The following is a 20,566-nucleotide window of genomic DNA, read 5'->3' as shown; positions in this document are numbered from 1 at the left end:
CGTCATTTGCCCGATGTTAATTTCGACGATAGAAGACCGTCCGATAAAAGGAATGAAGACTTTGCAAGGTTGGTGGCTTTTGAATTAGAGCGTTTGCCGGAAAACAAACGTTCAAATGCATATCCGCAAATTTTAAATCTTATAAGATTGTTGAGAGGGGACCCTGATTTGGACCAAATCATAGAATTTGTACCAATCCAAAGTGAAAGTGAAGGAGAAGAAACGGAAGAAGAACAATCAATACCACTCAATATAGCTCTGTAATAATTGTTAATCGTCGGTAATAAATAAATATTAATGTTGTTGAAGTTTCGTATACAAGAGTGTTTTATATTAATTAATATTATTATAAATAATAATTAATAATAATATATTAATTTCCTAAACCTCTAAATATTTAGCATCATAAATAATTATTAAGTAACGAAATTATTCATCTTTTTCGTAAAATCTCAATATTATAATTATATACCTTCATTTTATCGATAAAATTACGGACGTTTCTAGATAATTTTACAATTAACGTCCCCTATACGCCACGGACACCTTTAGGCGCCCGCTTGTGACGTCAGAAGCGAAAGCAATTTATCGACTAGTGCTTGCAAGATGTGGGTAGAAAAATAAATAAAATATATCGAAATACCCGTGAATCATTCGTTGGTTTATATTCATATTGTATGTAGCATTTCCTGTGGATAAAATTAACTTTACGATGGAAAATGACGATCTTATTGCAATTCTGGAAGGAGTGGAGAATGTCGAACAATTTATTGCTATTTCTGATGAAGATTCAGATCTATCAGATTTTGAGGTAAGTTTCAGTAATTACTTACACTCGTATTCATAAAACTTGTCAAATGTTTAATAAGCCTTCTTTAGCTAAAGTATGTTTTGTCCTTACCTCACATTTAAAAATTTTACGTTGAAAGAAAGTGACAAAACGTACTTTAGTTAAAATAGGCTTATTAAACGTTTGATAATTTTATTGAATAAGGAGGTTATAAATTAATAGCTACATATATGACTATTACTTTTTTCATTATACCTACTTAATGTAAAAGTGTTTTTTAGGACCCGACTACTGAGGAAAGTCAAAACATTTCTGCTGGAGAATATAGTTTTCAATGGTCGTCCGAAGCCTTCGAAATTAAAAACGAGCCGTTTGATGATTTTTTTAGCGGTATTTCGCCGTCAATGATTTCGTCGGTCTCATCAGAATTGGATATTTTTTTACATTATTGCAATGAAGCTTATGTAGAAAAAATTGTTGAATTTACTAATAGTTACCAGCAATATGTTGTTGACATATTGATATAAAACTTCATTCAAGATTAAAAAATTGGTATCCTGTAACAGTTCCTGAAATGTATACATTTTTCGCTGTGTGTATGCTAATGACAAGAAACAGCCGGAATACGATTGAAGAACACTGGTCTACTAACCCATACTTGCATTCCGGCATATATGGTAGTCTTATGTCGAGAAACCGGTTTTGTACAATTTTAGGCATGTTGCATTTCTGCCAACCAGGTCCTAGGACTGAGGAAGAAACTATATTGTCAAAAATTATTTACCCAGTAAATCATGCTCGTCAGACATTTAAGAATAGTATTGTGTATTGGAAGGGCGTACTCAATGAGGAACACTAATTTTATGCACTCTTTGTATTTATCGTATATTAATCGTATAATAACATGTAACGTCTATGTAATGGCTAACATCCTGAATAATAGTTTTTAAGAGGTTCGTGTAGGTGGCGCTCGGGTACATCCTGCGTTCGGATACGCGCACATTGAATGTCTAACATTCTCTCCCACGTCATATGAATTCTTTTCCAGGTCCCGGTTAAAGGTTCAACCTATCAGGTTTCTTCCTTACTCGCTGTGAACGGCGTGCGATCATTGGTGAAGCTAAATGTACACCTGTTACAGTTGTCTCTGTTGGTACTGAAGTAGGTTCATGCTCATTTTGCACCTTCTGGGGTTCCATAAGAGGATTATTCGGGTTTCTTTCAGGACTAAGTGCCGGCTCAGTATGTAGAGTTGCTTCCGGGGCTGGCTGTATACTCTGTCTTCTTTCAGGTTCTTCTGCTGTCTGCACTGTCTCATGTAGCTGTCCAGGATAGGATCTGTATGTATCAGGTAGGTATGGATTTTCACTCATACAGGAGGTTTTTAAGATTTGATCTACGTGTCTGTGATGTATCCTTCCATCTACCTCTACTTCATAATGTAATTTTCCTTTTCTCTCTATAATATTCCCAAATTTCCATTTATTACTATCATACATTCGAATCTGTACTCTGTCTCCTGTTTTAAATTCTTTCTTTACTTCTAAACTATCATTCTTATTTTCTTTTTCACTCTCATCTCTCTTTACTAAATCAATCCTTGTTCTATATAATCTTTTAAACATCATCTCTGCCGGGCTCAATCCCGTAGCATTATTTGGTGTCTTTCTGTAAGTCATTAGAAATTTTTGAAGTTTGTCCTGTAGTGATCCTTCTTCATTTGCCATTGCTTTAAGCTTATTCTTAAATGTTTGAACATATCTTTCCGCTTGTCCGTTTGAGCTTGGATGAAAAGGAGCAATAAATTTGGCTTGTATTCCATTTTCTTTTAAAAACTGTAACATCTCTTGTGATCGAAATTGTCTTCCATTATCTGACACTTGAGTTATAGGTAACCCAAACGTAGTATATAATTTCTTAAGAATATTTATTGTTGATGTTGCTGTAATGGAAGCGGTTGGTACAACTTCAAGCCACTTGGTATAGGCATCTACAACAATAAGGAAATAATTATTCAGAAATGGTCCGGCGTAATCTATATGTATTCTGCTCCATGGCTCCTTTGGATATTCCCACACGTGGACTGGTACTTTTGTTGGGTTTTTCTGCATAAGGCAACACATCTTACATTTCTTTACCATTCGATCAATGTCAACATCAATATTATTCCACCAGACGTAGCTTCTTGCTAATGCTTTCATTTTTGCAATGCCTGTGTGTGCTGTATGTAATTCTTCCAAGACCCTATTTTGTAACGCCTTTGGAATGACGATTCTTATGCCGTAAAAAATGCAGTTGCTTTGTATGGAAAACTCATGTAGTCTCTTGGGATCACTTTTGCCCGATTGAATATCTAGGTATAGCTTTTGTAAGTCCGGGTCTTTTCTTGTAGCCTCTCTTATCTCATGTAAAGTAACTGGCATCTCTGAAATTTGATTTAAGTAAAATGCGTCATCGTCCGTTAAATAGTCTCTTTCGGTATCTGTCATGTCCTTGTTCAATCTTGAAAAGTAATCAGCGTTTGCATGTTCTGTAGTCTTTCTAAGTTTTATGTTGTAATCAAATCCTGCTAAAAAGTTGGCATAGTGTACTAGCCGGATAGCTGTTGTAGCTGGTGTAGCCTTCTCTGGATGTAAAATTCTAGCTAAAGGTTGGTTGTCAATAATTAAGGTAATTTTTCTACCATAACAGAATTGAAAGAATTTCTTAAGTCCCCATATTAAGGCTGCTGCTTCCTTATCAAGCTGGCTGTAACCTCTTTCAGCTTTAGTGAGAGATCTTGATGCAAAGGCTATGGGTCGCTCAGTCTTGTCCGGCATTATGTGTGATAATACTGCTCCAAATCCAGTGGGTGATGCATCTGTAGCTAATGTGACAGGTAGTTCTCCATGGAAAGGTATGAGAACTTTATCTCCACAAATTTCCTCTTTTAAAGCTTGAAAAGTCTTCTCGCATTCCTTAGACCAAATAAATTCTGTATCTTTTTGTAACAATTTGTAAAGTGGATTCAATTTGGATGCAAGGTTTGGAATGAACTGTTGATAATAATTTATCATTCCCAAAAATGTACGTAGAGATGATACATCTGTAGGACGTGGACTATTCTTGATATCTATAATTTTATCTTGAGTAGGATGTAATCCATTTTCATTTATTGTATGTCCCAAGTATGTTACTGACTTTTGGAAAAAACTGACATTTCTTCTTATTTAGGTGTAGACCACATTTTTGTAATTTCTCAAAAACAGCTCTTATTCTTTGTAATAATTGTATGTATGTACTTCCTTGTAAAGCTATATCATCAAAAAAACAGGCCGTACCTTCCATGCCTTGCAGTGTTTGATCCATGTACCGTTGCCAAATATTAGGGGCTACCTTGACCCCAAACATCATTCTATTTACTTTATAGGTACCTTTGCATGTGCTGATGGTCTGCATCTCTGCTGTCTCTTTGTTTGCTGTTAAATGTAGGTACGCTTGGTTGATGTCCAATGTGCAAAAATATTTTCCACCGCTTAATTTGGAGAATATTTCTTCAATTCTAGGAATCGGATAATTGTCATCTTCTATATTTTTATTTAAAGTTGCTCTGTAGTCTGCACATAAACGTACTTTCCCATTTTGTTTTATTACAGGTACGACAGGTGTCCCCCACTGTGAATATGTCACTTTTTCCAAGATGCCTTCTTTTTCTAGTCTGTCAATCTCAGATTCTACTTTATTCTTCAATGCAAATGGTACTGGACGTGGTTTTAAAAATATTGGTAATGATCCCTCTTTTAATTTATATGATGCTTGAAAGTTATTAATTTTTCCAATTTCCTCTGTAAATAATTCTTTGTATTCTTGTAACAAATGTTGTAGTGTTTTTTGAAATTCTTTTTCTGTTATATCTTTCTCTTCTTTTAGTATTGAATTTATATTAAATTGTAAGTTAAGTTTCCTGAGCCACTCTCTTCCGACTACAGGATCTACATTTTTTTGTATGACAAAAATTCTTGCTGGAATAATTTTCTTATTATGTGTAATTTGTATTATTGAGGTTCCAATTGCTATTATTATCTCTCCAGTATATGTGCGTAATTTTATTGCAGTACTAGTTAATTTCAAATTTGGACAATGTTTGTAAAAATATTCAGCTGAACATGTGGTGACAGCAGCACCTGTATCCATTTCCAGGTTATGTATTTTTCCATTTAACTGTAGTGAAATGTAGAATTTATCATTTTGTACTTGGATAATTTAAAGTGTATGTAATGTAGTTTGTATAATTCATATATCTCTTCTTCCGGATCACTGTCCCTGTCTATTTCAATTTGTTTCTGATCTTTGAAACAGACTGACTGTATATGTCCTTTGATTTTACAATTTTTGCAGAATAATTTGTCTTTCAGTGTACAATTCCTTGCTGTATGGTTTGTTTTGCCGCAGCGGAAACATTTAATATTATGTTTATCTTCTTTATTTTCAGTCTTATTGTATGTATTTCCCTTGTATTTATTTTCAGTCTTATTGTATGTATTTCCATTGTATTTATTTTCCTTCTTTTTGTATAATGAAACTTTATTTATATTTTCTTGTATTTCAGTTCCCATCTCCTTCGACTCATTTTTTGATGTTTCTATAGCCATAGCAATTTTTATAATGTCCTCAAATTTTGTTTCAGGTGATTCTTGAAGTAGCCTTTCCTTTATTTCAGAACTGCGTAGCCCTCTTATAAACTGCACTCTCAAGTGAGTTTCAAATGTTGTTTTTCTACAATGATTGCAGATGAAATTGCATTTCCCACCTATTTCTTTTAATCCAGCGACATAATTTGCAATACTCTCATATTCTTGCTGGGTACGAAGGCAAAACTTATGTTGTTGGGCAACTTCACCAGGTTCTGGGGCAATATGGTTACTTAGAATTTTCACCAAGTCATTGTATGTTTTTGATTCCGGTGTACTCGGAGCTGTAATGTTTTTCAATAGCTGATAGTGTTTGGGACCGATACAATTCAGGAATATTTGTAATTTTGTATTCTCGTTGGTTACGCCCCTCAATGTAATGTAATTTTGTAATCGTTGTAAATAGCTTGTAAATGATTCGTTAATTTCATCATATGGCTGTAATGATATGCCAGTAATGGGTTTTGTATCTTTATCCATTAATGCTTGTTGTAATTGTGTTTGTTGTTCCTGCATACCTCTCATAGTTTCCACCATCTGGGCCAAAACTTGTGCGATTTGCGTAGCCTCCATTTTTATTGATTTTGAACCCTGCGATTCACGGATAACGTGGATGCACTGGGAAAATGTTGATCACAAATTTTTCACTTTGAGTTTGCTGTCACGGCGTGCTCGCGTAATCGGCCATTGTACATTTTATCTTTTTCTCTTCGTATCGCGTGTTTACTTACGATCCTCGTCGCCACTATTGTGTATTGGAAGGGCGTACTCAATGAGGAACACTAATTTTATGCACTCTTTGTATTTATCGTATATTAATCGTATAATAACATGTAACGTCTATGTAATGGCTAACATCCTGAATAATAGTTTTTAAGAGGTTCGTGTAGGTGGCGCTCGGGTACATCCTGCGTTCGGATACGCGCACATTGAATGTCTAACAAATAGTTTTATACCATACGAAAAAATTTGCATTGACGAAAGTATTGTACCATTTAAAGGGCGACTTCTTATTAAACAGTATCTTCCCAAAAAAAGAAATCGTTTTGGTATCAAGCTCTTCGTTTTATGTGATGTGTTGTCGGGAATAATTTTGGATTTTATTGTATACTGCGGCAAAGACACGGAATTAACACATTTTGATAATTTAGGCGCAAGTGGCTCAGTAGTTGCAACACTTCTAGAAGAATATTACGGTGTTAATAGGAAATTATACATTGACAATTGGTATTCAAGTCCAAAATTGTCTATATTTTTAAAGCAACGAAGTATACATACATGTGGTACAGTAAAGCCGAATAGAAGCGAAATGCCAAAATTTAAGAATTTAAAGAAAGGAGATAGAGAAGCTTTGTATTCTGACCCTATAATGGCTATGAAATGGCGTGATAAAAAAAATATACATATGTTAACAACTATTCATAAAGACGAAATGGGGCCAACAGAAAAAATGGACCTAATGACTGGTTTGCCTAAACTGAAGCCTGAGTGTATCATTGACTATAATAAAAATATGGGTGCCGTGGATGTCTGTGATATGATGTTAAGCGGTCTACAATGCATAAGAAAAACCATTAAATGGTATAAGAAACTATTTTTTCACATCCTAGACTTACATTTGCTGAATTCGTATCATATCTTTAAAATAACTTGCAAAGACGATTTTAGCCCTAGTTTCAGGAAATACCAATTGGTATTAATAGAACAGCTTGTTCAGAAATATGGTGAGCAATCAGTTCATAAAACATTACCGTCTACATCTCGTGCCTTAGAACAACCTACGCGATTCTTGCCCGGAGACGGAGCTCGACATATGCCTTCATACGTTCCCAAACAAAAGAAACTTCGATGTAAACTTTGTGCTCGATCTAAAAAACGACGCACCACCAGATACATGTGTGCAGTGTGTACAGTGGCACTTTGCGTAGTTCCATGTTGGTAACCTATCACAAACTAGATTTGTTTTTCTTCGATTTTTATTTGTTCGAAAACGGTACAACGAAGTTTTAAATGCCAAATGGGTTCTTTACCATATTTTCTGTTTATATAAATCCAATAAATATATTTTTCGTCTTCAAAAAAAAACTATCTACCGAAAATCAAAGTATGTAATTTTTATTTGAAAATTTATTTGGTAACAAGAATTTTATTTTCTAGAAGTATTAATGATAGAAATAACTTCTTCCAAATTATTATTCACACAGATTTTCAATAACTTCTATTTTATTAACAGTAATTTCGTACATGCAGGATTAATATATTATAATAAATGACACTTATTTAAGTAACAATAATATAAGTAACAATAACTTTATTTTCTAGAAGTGTTAACAATAGAGGTAACTTCTTCTAAATTATTATTTATACAGATTTTAAATAACTTCAATTTAATTAACAGTAATTGTGTAAATGCAGAATTAATATATAACAATATTCAAATTATTTTTGAAATTTCTTTCAAGTATTTTATTTCATTAAGATTTTCTTTAATTTCTATTATTTTTTTCAATTTTTCATCTTTAATGATATACTTTCTTCTTTTTTTTTCAGGCGGTGATCCGCATAACATCTTTTCTATCTCTGATTCCTTTATTATTGTCTCTTTTATAAGTTCTTTTATAAGGTGATAAAATCCGGGAGATTTTTTATCTATTATTTGGTTAATGTGATGATGCCAAGCTTCCGCTGAATTTTGAGTTCGTGGCAATTTTAATGTATTTATCAACTCGCAGCTCCAAAATTCCGGAATATATCTTGCGGGGGCACTGCAAGTGCCACTAACATAATTTTCTTCAAACCAATGGGCTAAAGAAATAATATCATCGTCGTCTGAAAAAAAAAAACAATAGTAAAAATTAAAACTTGCCATGTTATATGTATAGCAAAGTATAAAAATGAGACGTAAAAAATGTAGTTATATATTTACCTTTATAACTGACGAGTAATTTATTAAAATATATAGGAATCTCGTTCGGAGGCAAAAAACTCAGTGCCAAAAGACATTTTACATCTGTTTTAAACTTTATATCACTTGCATATCTTTGTGTTAAACCCCTTTGTTGAACTTGCCGATATAATATTTGCCCGAGATGAAAGTGGCAGCCATGTAGTATCACATTCTCAAAATTAGATTTTAAACTTTGGATTGCCGCCTTTTCGAAGTCCAAAATACATATTTTTGGATGAAATTCTAAATCATTTTCCACTCCGTATTCTTGTAATAATTCAAATATCATGTCGTATGTTTTCTTATCTTTGTTTGTGCATAAACAATACAGTAAAGGGAACGTTTTTGTTTTATTTCCTGTTACTGATAAATTACCATGTATGGTGTATAATTGTTGAAATATGTGTGGCACAATCTTAAATGTACCATCAAGGACCCAAAAATCTGCTTGTTGCAATAATTGCATCATGTTTTTCGTTGACAGTAACAAAATTCGCTTATTATTATTGTAAATCCGATCTTTGATGACAAAACATTGACCATTTATTTGCATTTCACTTTCATCTATTTCAAATAAAATATCAGTGGGCTCTTTCTTTTTTGGGACCTTTGATCTAGCTCTATACATCACCTGCTTAAGAGCTGATTGACTAGGTAAATGATCTAGAAATTCTGGAGTGCAATCACTTTGATTATTTTGCAAAATTTGGCATACCTTTAATCCGGTTCTTGCATCCTCTTTCAATTTTTGCCTAAAATCCGAGATTTCTTTATCAAGTGGATTTGGCTCATGATTGTGCTTATTACTGCATTTTAAAACATTATGTATCATATCATTTGCACTATTTACTTCTGTAACTAATGTTGCACAACATTTATAAATGTAGTGTTTTCGTGAATCACAGCACCAGTAAAATTTAGTATTGTTCACTTTGTTTTTATAATAACTGAATCCTTCATAATGTAATTTTAATCCACCTCTATTGGATTTATACACTTTTGCTAAATTATCAGACATTTTAATAATAATGATAAACAACAATATGTGTATGAGATGTTTAGACAGACAATGATGTTTATTATCTAACTACCGTAAAAATAATTAATAATATTAATTTTACAGCAACACAACAAAAAATGTTTTTGCTCCATTTATTTTACCAGGCTAAATGTTTTACTTTAGAAGATTAACACTATGTATTTAAACATTACGTTTTTGGATTACTCTATATCACATTTGAATCTTGTGACAGAGCGCTATAGGTAGGTTTAGGTTGCGGCGGGGTGGCCCTTGGGCCTTGGGGGTAACCTATCACAAACTAGATTTGATTTTCAATAACTTCTATTTTATTAGGACCCTAAAGGCCGAAGTAAAGTGAACCTGTAGAGTTATAAAAATAATAAGTGTTAGCGAAAAACAGCGCCGTAATTTTTTGAATGATTCATTAAATATAATATAAATATATATGTCACAGTCAAAACTCTTAACCAGTCAAAAGTACTATTGACTAGCACTTAACCAGTCAAAAGTACTATTGACTAGCAAAATCAGTTAAAAGTACTTTTGACCGTTGCTGCATGAAGCAGGTACGCGCTCTTACTAACAAATAAGTAGTCGTATTCTTTTCGGACATTGTTCTCAGACGCGACATGCATGTGATAGGTTCGAAGGGTGATCGCGAGCGCAGCGAGCGATCACCCTTCGAGTGTTAGGTATTTTTTTTGTAAACCACCCAAAAAGCTTTTTTGTTGCTAGTCAAAAGTACTTTTGACTGGTTAAGAGTTTTGACTGCAACATATACATGGATAAATCACACAGATTGAGCCAAACCCAAAGTAAGTTCAAAACTTGTGTTATGGGATACTAACTCAACGATACTATATTTTATAACAAATACTTAAATAAATAAACACCCAAGACCCGGATCAATCAGAAAAAGTTCATTTACACACAAATAGAACATAACTACAAAGTATATACTCTGTATATATAAACATTTTGGATTTCAAAATTATGATTGAACTTATTTGGTATTTGTCATGTTGTATTTTAATAATAGCGAAAATAATTTTTAGTTTAAATAATTATTTTCTTTATGAAACGTACAGAAATAGTATCATCGGTTTAACGTTAGGTTGCAATGCAAAGCATATACATTTCAAAAATATAACCACCGAAAATCGGAATTTCAACCAGATGGAATAAGATATTTCGGTCAAATGAAAATATTGAAAATAAAAAAAATTACGAAACGTTTTTGGTATTTTCAAATTCGTAACTAAAGAATTCTAGTTTGTGATAGGTAACCTCCATGTTTCCATCTTTATCATAAAAAAAAATAATTATTCATAATTTTTATTTTTTGTTGGTGTTGTTAAGTAAGACAATACATATATAAATAAAAGTCAAAAACTTAATTTTTGACTTTTATTAATATATTTATTGATTTGGTTAGCAAAGGCCTACAAATCTATAATGGAACAAAATACTTTTTTTATGTAAGTGGGTACTTATATAGGTAAAATAGGTTTTGTCTTTATTCAAAAAAAGTGTTGCGATGTCAAAATTTGCTGTACCTACTGGTGTAATGTGATCAAATTTTCCGCTGGAACTAATTAGATAAAATTACACTACTAAGTAGGTAATCGAATTTTACCGCTATCATAATTTTATCGTGCTCGTGGACAACACTATCGATTTAATAAATTATCTCCGAAAAGATACACCACTGACGCCACGGACGACTAAAGGAGTCGCCTAGTGATGTGAAAAATCGATGTCATTGAAATCATTTAAAAGGTTTTTTTTATGTGTTTATATATTTGAATTGCATTATTTTTGGTTAAAATCAAGTAATATGTATTGTTTGATGTTTATGTGTGGTAACGGGAAAAATTAAACAAGGAATAAATAAGGTTCGTTTTTTTTTTAATATTTTTTCGATAACTATTTACCCAACCCTATCCTCAAAGTGCCGCCGTTTTCGCAAAAAGTACCCGTGGCGTCGGTGACACGTTTGTCGGTTTTGCTTATGGCGGTCAAAGGGTTAAAGTCATCTTCGGCTATCTCAACGGGAAGCAATTCGATACGACGTAATTTTTTGCCATTTCTAATATTTTTAATGTTTGAATTAAGCGGTCGTCCTCTGCGAGTTGGTGTAAAACCTCTGCTATCTTCCTTCATTAGAATGTCTGCCACCATTAGTTTAAAATCCAGCAAGGGCATGTACAATTCTCCCTTTTGTTTAGATCTGCGTCGCCATAATATCCAACTATTGACACAGGTTAGGTCAATAAAATGGAAAAATAACCTGTGATACCACTTTTTGCTTCGGATTTTAATTCTGTAAAAACGAAGCATGGAATCCAGCAAGACCACACCACCCATATAATAGGGGATATGCATAAAATTTTAAATGGCCTAAAGTATTTTTTTCTCGAATACTTATTACCGTCATATTATATTTGTCCCAAATATATTTATATTTATATTTTATAATCGAAAGGTTTTTTTTTCATTTACTTATTATTTAAACCCCTAAATTATTATCCAAAAAGTGCAAAATAACGGCGCGAAATTCAAGATAGCAAAACGCGCCACCATTGGTCGAACAAAATGTGACGTCATGCGGCACAACATTGAATTTATCGGTATCGAAGCTCCTATTGTGTAGTGAGAAAAATATTTAAAGTTGTTTTCTTGTGCTGATTGTAGTGGAGTTTAGTTTAGATTAGTAGTAAATGTAGAACGATGACTGAAGCTGGTTTTGTCAAAGCACAATCGGACAATCTACCGAAAATAGATGCATTTATGATGACATCATATTTTGCATCAAATCCCGATTTTACGAGCGCAGAGATCAGAGGAGTGAAAGCTGCAAGGTAATTATTATGTTACATAAAATATTTTAGCCCATAACATGGATTTTTATTAATAAATGCATACAGCAGTTCAGTATAATACACCAAAACATAACCTATACATATCCAGTTGTCATTGCTCTGAAACTTATATTTTTACGTCTACAAGATAATAATATAAGTACAGTACATGTTATATTATTGAAGTTCACTCAAGTATAATAACTTTGACTTTGTGTGTATCTGAGATATATATATTAATGATTTAATTTCTATAAATTGATATCCTGATTTACGTCGACTGTTTTCTTTTGAGTGTACTAGTACTTGTCTATTTCAGGTCTACACGAGAATCTTACGGTGATTCAGCAGTTGGATATGTCCAAGTAAAACGAGATGGAGACATATGTGTTGTTAAGGCTCGGATTACACCTAAGCATAATGTACGACAAAAATGTTATGCTGTAATTTGCACTTGCAATGAAACAGAAGAAACTATTCTCTCTGTTCAATGTGAGGATTGTGCTGCACATTTAGGTAATTATTTTTTACTAATTTAGCTTCAATGATCAGCACTTGGGAATTAGATATTTTCTATTTACATTTACCAAAGTAAATTTAATTTGTGAAGTAACTTATTTGTTTTCTCATTTCTCTTGTTTAAGGTGGATGTAAGCATTCTATAACTTTTTTAGCATGGCTACATCGGCGTAGTGAAGATCTATCAACAACAAGCATTGAGTGTTATTGGAAAAAATCCAAATTATCATCGGTTGGTACTAGCCAGAAAATTATAAAAGCTAAAGATATGTATACAAAAACACCTAAACATGACCTTGTGCCAACATCTTCGAATAGTGAAAGCTTTCTCACGGTTGTGAAAAATAATTGCACTTTGGTTGGTGATATAAACAATCATTTAATTAAGTTTTATACAGCGCCCAGCACAGTGGAAAAATTGTCAATACACCATCTTCTGTCCACAAGCACAGCTACAAACCCTGCTGATTTTATAGAATATTGCCAAACGATTATGACAGCAGATGCATGCAAAGAAGCTGCAATAGCTACTTTAGACCAAAATGATTGTCCATTGTGGCACGAGTTGAGATATGGAAGAATCACAGCTTCAAAAGCTTATGAAGCTGCTCATTGCCAAACTATTGATGGAACATTAATGGAGACCATTTTAGGAGCATGTAAATTGAAGGACACGGAGGCCTCTTTTCCATTACACGGTTTCTCGCCGTGAAAATCTACGGTTAATTCGCCGCGTGTAGGCGCACGGTCGTCAGTGTGGTATGGATCACTATATGAGCTTGTCGACATGCACGGTGGCGCCAAGGCACGGCGCCGCGGCCGCGTGCGCCGTGACTGCCCCTCGGCGCGCCGCGTCTACGCACGGCGTGATTTTCACCAGTGTTGTATGGCAGTCCAAAGAGTAAATTAATATATACGGGGAAAGAGATACATCTTGCGAGATATTTGTGCGTACTATTTTGATGCGTGATTCAACGCCATCTGTAACTTGGCCCCAGAAGTAATTCTATCTATGTGTGCGTGTGTGTATGTATACGAACGATGCACACAAGGCCACAAGCACGATGCTTTCTATGTGTGCGTGTATCACGTGTATGTATGTATACGAACGATGCACACAAGCACGCTGCTTTCTTTTGACGTTTTCCATATTAAATTATATCAACAACTTATGTTGTTATAGGTATAGGTATATCTCTTGTTTTGGATGTTACAAGTGAAATATCTACCTATGACAACATAACTCGTTGATATATAATTTAATATGGAAAACGTCAAAAGAAAGCGTCGCGCTTATGTGTATCGTTCGTATACATACATACAATAGAAAAATGTTTTAGGTACAAAATAAAACGAAATAAAACAAACGGATATTTAATACATCGATGATTTATTTTCTGTTTTTATAATTTTTATGTTTATTATAATATTTTTGCGCTGCTGTTTTAGTTTTATCTTCACCCTCATAACTTATTATGAAAAGGTTTACCTGTGGCTTTGCACCCAAATGCACAACGGCGAGGCATAGTTGACATAAATCCGAAATATCTATTTCGAAAATTTACACAACAGGTACAGCACAATTTAAAGCGTCTTTATCGCACGAACACACCAGGATTCCAGATACGACACAAAAACGGAGGAACAGGACGCTCAACTCGACGTTTGATGTGAAAATATGGGAAAACAAAACAGCACACGAAACTATCAAACACAACGGCAGTAGAACTTCGTGTGAAAGTAGAGTTAAAATTAACGGGGGGAGGAATCGCCACTACAACACACATCGCCACAATCGTGTTGCCACTAATCAGACGTTTAAATGTATAACTGTTTTTATAATAATAAAATCGAGAACCTATATAATAAATACTGGAATTTATTCTACGTTTTAATTTGTTTTTATTAATTATTTAAGGAAAATATAATTTTATGTAATTAACTGGCAATTAATTTAAAGGTACAGGGGCGAAAATACAGATGGCGCTTGTATCTTTGTCGAATGACAGCGTCGAAGAAGTGTCACCCCCCTGTGGCAGTCTATCGGGGTGTGTCGACGGTGCCGGACGTACGCACGGATTCGTGACCGCTTATATATGCTGTTTCGCGATTTTATTATAAAATGAACATAAATCAAGAATTATTAATTACGTTGATTCAAGAAAGGCCTGTAATATGGGATAAGACCATCGACGATTATAAAAATAAGCGGCTTAAATATGATTCCTGGAAATAAATATTTATTCATTTCCAGCCCACATTTGAAGATTTAAGTGGTGATGAGAAAAACAAGTTTGGTAAGTTACAGATATTTAATTATTAACTTTTTACTTATGCATAGTTGTTTTGATAGGAGAGGCGACCTTCGTTAGATACAAAATATTGTGCAAATCTGTTGCGAACTTCATTAGCCGCCAAACTTCCGCGAACTGCATTCGTGATAGGTAACTGGATTAGTTCCGATTCTGAATCAAGGGTGGACTCATTTTCACTCGCATTGTGAAACTGAAAGTTTTCCTGCTTATGTATAAAATTTTGCAAAACACAACATGTTTTCACAATATCAACTGCCAAATCGATGGACACATTCATTGGCCGGTGAAAAATTCGCCATTTATTGGATAAAATGCCAAACGCACATTCAACAAATCTTCGCGCTCTTGTGAGTCTGTAGTTAAATGTACGTTTTAATTGATCAAGCTGATGACCACCAAATGGACGAAGCAAGTGATAATGCAAAGCAAAGGCTTCGTCCGCAACGAACACATATGGCAAATCGTAGTCAATTCCAGGCAAACGTGTTGCATCGGGTAGATTTAATCCGTTGTTTGTTAAATTTTTCCAAAATGGGGTCTCTTTAAACACACTGGAATCACACTCCTTTCCGTAGGCGCCAACGTCAACAAATATAAAGTTGTAATCGCTATCTACTACTGCCATCAAAACTATAGAAAAAAAATGTTTGTAATTTAAAAACATCGAGCCACTATCAATTGGCTTAATAAGTCTGATGTGTTTTCCATCGACCGCTCCTAAGCGGGAAGTTGGAAGATTCTTGAAATTTGCTTGCAATGTGTAGCCAGTCTTCTTTAGATGGTATTTTCATATATTCTTTATACAGTTCTAACCAAATGTAGTGGCATACTTCACGTACGATGCAACTTATGGTTTTTATTCCAATTCTATAGCTGTAGTATAGGTCAGTAAAGGTATCTCCTGTTGCTAGATACCTGAAATATAAAACCAAACGGTTCAGGTTCAAATACTAAAACCCCATTTTAGGTCGGGGTCGATTCAGTTTAGGTCGGGGGTTTTTATAAATTTTGAATTTAATAATTATTATTTATTTATTTTCAGGGCAAATGGTGATGAAGAAGTGGACCAATATGAAAGATAGCTGGATAAAATATGACAAAAAAATTAATGAATGTGTCTGGTTCTTCAGCAAAAAAAATAAGAAAATATATGTTCTATGATGAAATGATGTTCCTAAAAAAAAATGTTGAGCATCGCAAGACCGATTCTAACATGACTGAACATGTTCATGATTCTAGCCTCAGTAATGAAAATTTTGATAGTGCAGTCCCGAATCAATCAAGCTCGGGATACACTGAACGGAGTGAGACGCAAAGGGCTAAAAAAAAAAGAAAAAATGAACTAAGTGAAGTTGACATTAGGTTTATGAAGTTTATGGATTCAGCAGAACGAGATGAGAAAAAGAAAAGCCGTAGTATGAACTTTTTTATGGGAATCGCTGATACAGTTGACAAGTTCAGTGATGAAAATATGATAGACTTTCAGTTTCAAGTAATTTCAATAATTAAAAATATTCAACAAAGACAGTGTACTCAGTATATACCTACATCAAGAAACCAATGGGATCAAGGCTATCAAGGATATTTAAGTGGTACAGCATCCTCAAATGCGCAATCGTCAACATATGGATATTCTACAGCTGCTAGATCGGGCTATGGAATAAGTCGTCCACAGACGTCTTCTCATGATTTTGGACACGGTTCTGGTTCAGAGCCAATCCACTACCGACCCGAATCACAATTATCTGTACATAGTGTAAATGCGGAAAGTATCTCGGCAGATTCTCAAGTTTCTATTGAAGACGAATTCGATTTTAGTACCGCACTTGAGTAGCATTTTCAGCGTAGTGTATTTTTTGATTTACTTGTTCTTAAATTAATAATTGTTAAAATTCAATTACATGTAATAATTTTGTTTGTGTGCAATAAACAATTTTAAACTAAAATATGTCATTTAATTTTGTACCTACTTACCTCAGAGTTACAGCCAATCTTTCTGCGGGCGATATACTCTCTCGCATAAAAGTATCTTGATGTTTTAGTTCCTGGGATAATTTTTGGAGCAAGTTGTCGAATGTAGTTTTCTGCATTCTAAAATAATTGTAAAACTTGTCTTCATCTTCTCTCAATTGATTCTTGACAAGTGTATGAAACGCGCCATATTCCTCCCTTTTTTCTAAAATCGGATGTATCCAAAACCTTACTTCCCTTTTTTTTTCTATTTTCTTTTTCCTATATATGTAATAAGCAACTATAATCTTTTTTTTCGTAAGAAAATTCATGACGCAGCACGTCCTACACAGCCCGAGTAAAAAGCGCTACTAGCCAGTACTTACCAATGTCTCGCGCGGTGATTTTGCCGTATCATGTACAAGCTAGCACGTTTTTTGAACCGTACGGCTTACACACCGTACGTTTGAACAACCGTGTAATGGAAAAGAGGCCGGAGGCTATGAAAAGGGGAAGATTGTTGGAAAGTCAGGTTTTAAAGGAAGTAGAAAAAAAATGTAATATAAAAATAGATAAATGTGGATTAAAGTTAAGTAGTACATATCCTATTATGGGTGCTTCTCCAGATGGTGAAAGTAGTGTGTATAGTATAGAAATAAAGTGCCCAACATCAGTAAAAGCAATGGGACGATATATAAGCTCAGAAAATAAAGTGACTGCCAAATACATGGCACAAGTGCAACTGCAGATGCATTTTTCTAATAAAGTAAAGGCACTGTTTTGTGTTGCTGATCCAGATTTTGAAAAAACTAAAAAAATATTAATCATAGAAGTCAACTACGACCAGCAACTATGTGAAAATTTGTTAGAAAAATGCAACATTTTTTGGATTAAAGCCATCTTTCCTAAACTATTTATGAATAGATAGATTTTTTTTTGTTTATACTGCATTTTATTATATTAGTGTATTTGCTTTCTGTTTAATTCTGTTCATTTGTTTTCTTTATTCTATGAAAATAAAACAAATGTAATTCAAAGTCAAAAATTTTTATTTAAATAAACTAGACTCTAGTACTTTTGAATCAACAAATTATTATTATATTTATTCAATTTTTTTATTAAGACATCCTGCATATTTACCAACCCACAAGCTACTATTATTACATCATCTATTGTTGGAATTAAGTTATAATCTACAGAAGCATGAGGAAGTAACATGTGAAATTCTCTTAACCTACATATTTATTACTCGCTCCGCATGGATTCTTAATGCTGCTATACGTTTTGAAAGTTTCACTTCATTTTTAGTACTGGCAGTAGACTTTGATACAGAAGGTGGTCGTATAAGGGTACATCTTTTAGCTTCTAGCAAACATGACAAGTCTTTAAAACCTCTGTCAGCCATCACTGCTTTGTTAGGAGGTAAAAGCTCTAAGTAATTACTATCTTTAACTATCATAACATCGGTAGCTCTACCACCATATCCATCAGAAATAAAATTGATCAAGCCATCTGGTGTACATGAAATTAAATATTTTAAGGTATTACATTTTTTATATTGTGACCAAGTAAGTGATTGATGAATGGCATTTGATGGTTTTTCAATCTGAATTTCTAGGCAATCAATAATAGAAACCACATTAGCATACTTACACCTAAACGATATGGGTAATTTTTTGTAAATATCTGATGATGCTGGCCACACAATCAAATCCTTAAGTTTTGCTGCCATAAGAGAAATACTTCTAGAGAAAATTCTACAAATAGTACTTTGTGAACATCCAAATTGTAGTGCCAAGATGCTAAAGGACTCATTTAATTTAATTTTCTTGAGGGTTATTAATATGTTATGTTACGAAACAAAATAAGCGAATAGATAAATATTAATCTCGATTCGAGATTAATATTTTAATTTTTTTTTTAACACTATGATGTATTTTTTGTTAAATTGTTTTTATTTTTCTAAATAAGGTTAAACGTTTTGTTTATTATAATAACAGATTTTATTGTTGAGTTTATTAGATTAAGTACAAAATATTAAAAGTATATCACTTTTGATACCTATTTAGTGTACGGGCACTATCTCTAAATAACTGATTAATACCTAATTAGTATAGTCTGCAAATTGTTGTGTTTTCTCATAATTTGTTCCGAAGTTTATAATTTCTGTGGATAAAACGAATTGTCATTATAATGTTTAACTTGATAATTATGTATTATTATTTTATATGCAAATAAAACGGAGTTTTATTATTAACTAGCTGTGCCCGCGACTTCGTCCGCGTGGAATAGTTATTTTGGGCATCATTGAGCCCTCAAGGATGAATAATTTCCTCGTTTTTATCACATTTTACATTATTTCTTTGCTCCTTATAGTTGCAGCGTGATGTTATAAAAATATTTTTTCATTTCAAACCAGTAGTTCCTGAGATTAGCGCGTTCAAACAAACAAACTCTTCAGCTTTATAATATAAGTATAGATATTATTATTTTATATGCAAATAAAACGGAGTTTTATTATTAATTTGGCATTTCATTTTACCTGTACGAAGCTACCCCATGCCGTCTGAATGTTCCCCAACCCATGTACGAATGTACCCCTATAGTGGGGTAGATTCGGGCGTTTGCCAGCTTTTACTAAAATGGAATCCGTTAGTTTATTTGAAAAGTCGAGGACATCTAGATTTTTTCCTAGGTAGCGGAATGTTTGCATGATACAACACGACACGATATAAAAATCTAAATCCAAAAAGTGTACGAATGGTGCAATCTTCCCCTACATAAGGCTACTTTTCGGGAATTCAATATTGGATGTTCGAAAAAAATCCGACATTGATAACGAAACTATACACAAAAAAACACAATCAGACTAAAGATGCTGACATACTACCGTCAACGAACCCAGCTGGTGTAATACAATTGACTAAAGACACTGATAAAATATCTGGCTGTTCAAAAGACGACGAAGTTTCTGTTCCTCCGGCGCCTAAACGTCAAAAGTCTATTATATCAAGTTTTCAAGAAATTCACGCTTTTTCGGCGGGTGGTGATAAAACTTTAAAAATAAATAATGCCTTTGTTTATACAATATGCAAGGACAATCAACCATTTACAATAGTTGATGAAATAATTGCAAATGAAGGATTTCGCAATTTGATTGAAGTTATTACGCCACATTATAAACTTCCCAATAAGACGACGTTGACTCGATGGGTTGATGATAAATACGCAGTATTATCAACAGTCTTCAAAGAAAAATTATCAAATATTGAAAACTTTACTCTTACTACTGACAAGTGGTCTGAAACATGAAAATGAAAATGAGCATGAGAAGTTTTTTAGGAATAACAGCACACTTCGGTGTTGGTAATTAATTATTTTCAACAACTCTTGGAGTGTACCAGTCAAATGATCGTCATACTTCAGAACACATGGCTGAAATGTTGCTTCAAACTTGTACCGAATGGGGTATTGACAAAGATAAAGTTTCGGC

The 20,566-nt window shown here is 33.6% G+C and overlaps 2 protein-coding genes and 2 pseudogenes across 3 annotated transcripts; 2 read left to right on the top strand and 2 right to left on the bottom strand.

Annotated features, from left to right (window-relative positions):
• Nucleotides 1–7,670: 7,670 nt before the first annotated feature.
• LOC106139492 (uncharacterized) lies at nt 7,671–10,687 on the bottom strand. Its single transcript, XM_060951354.1, has 2 exons — nt 8,387–10,687; nt 7,671–8,289 (listed from the first exon to the last, which is right to left on the bottom strand). The coding sequence occupies exons 1-2, from the start codon at nt 9,423–9,425 to the stop codon at nt 7,895–7,897; spliced, it is 1,434 nt and encodes a 477-aa protein (XP_060807337.1). The 5' UTR covers nt 9,426–10,687; the 3' UTR covers nt 7,671–7,894.
• A 264-nt stretch (nt 10,688–10,951) lies between these two features.
• LOC132903320 (uncharacterized) lies at nt 10,952–18,001 on the top strand. Of its 2 annotated transcripts, none has more exons than XM_060951355.1 (4): nt 10,952–12,289; nt 12,609–12,805; nt 12,934–13,489; nt 17,575–18,001. In XM_060951355.1, the coding sequence occupies exons 1-4, from the start codon at nt 12,159–12,161 to the stop codon at nt 17,999–18,001; spliced, it is 1,311 nt and encodes a 436-aa protein (XP_060807338.1). In that variant the 5' UTR covers nt 10,952–12,158. The 2 variants fall into 2 exon arrangements, with proteins under 2 accessions (XP_060807338.1, XP_060807339.1); XM_060951356.1 differs by having other exon boundaries at nt 10,953–12,289; nt 12,964–13,489.
• Nucleotides 14,849–17,306, top strand: LOC132903323 (uncharacterized; annotated as a pseudogene).
• Nucleotides 18,002–18,141: 140 nt separating the features above from the next.
• On the bottom strand, nt 18,142–18,916 carry LOC132903325 (uncharacterized; annotated as a pseudogene).
• Between the last annotated feature and the right edge of the window lie 1,650 nt (nt 18,917–20,566).

This window comes from Amyelois transitella, chromosome 24, assembly GCF_032362555.1.
Source record: "Amyelois transitella isolate CPQ chromosome 24, ilAmyTran1.1, whole genome shotgun sequence".
NCBI lineage: Eukaryota > Metazoa > Arthropoda > Insecta > Lepidoptera > Pyralidae > Amyelois > Amyelois transitella.
This window is presented reverse-complemented; position numbering and strand designations above follow the sequence as displayed.

What these genes read in the sequence shown, in the direction of transcription:
- LOC106139492 (XM_060951354.1), bottom strand. Translation starts at nt 9,425, where the DNA reads ATGTCTGATAATTTAGCAAAAGTGTATAAATCCAATAGAGGTGGATTA. An exon ending in ATTACTCGTCAGTTATAAAG is followed by an intron (nt 8,290 to 8,386) that starts GTAAATATATAA and finishes TTTTTTTTTCAG; the next exon opens with ACGACGATGATATTATTTCT.
- LOC132903320 (XM_060951355.1), top strand. Translation starts at nt 12,159, where the DNA reads ATGACTGAAGCTGGTTTTGTCAAAGCACAATCGGACAATCTACCGAAA. An exon ending in AGAGGAGTGAAAGCTGCAAG is followed by an intron (nt 12,290 to 12,608) that starts GTAATTATTATG and finishes TGTCTATTTCAG; the next exon opens with GTCTACACGAGAATCTTACG. An exon ending in GGATTGTGCTGCACATTTAG is followed by an intron (nt 12,806 to 12,933) that starts GTAATTATTTTT and finishes CTCTTGTTTAAG; the next exon opens with GTGGATGTAAGCATTCTATA.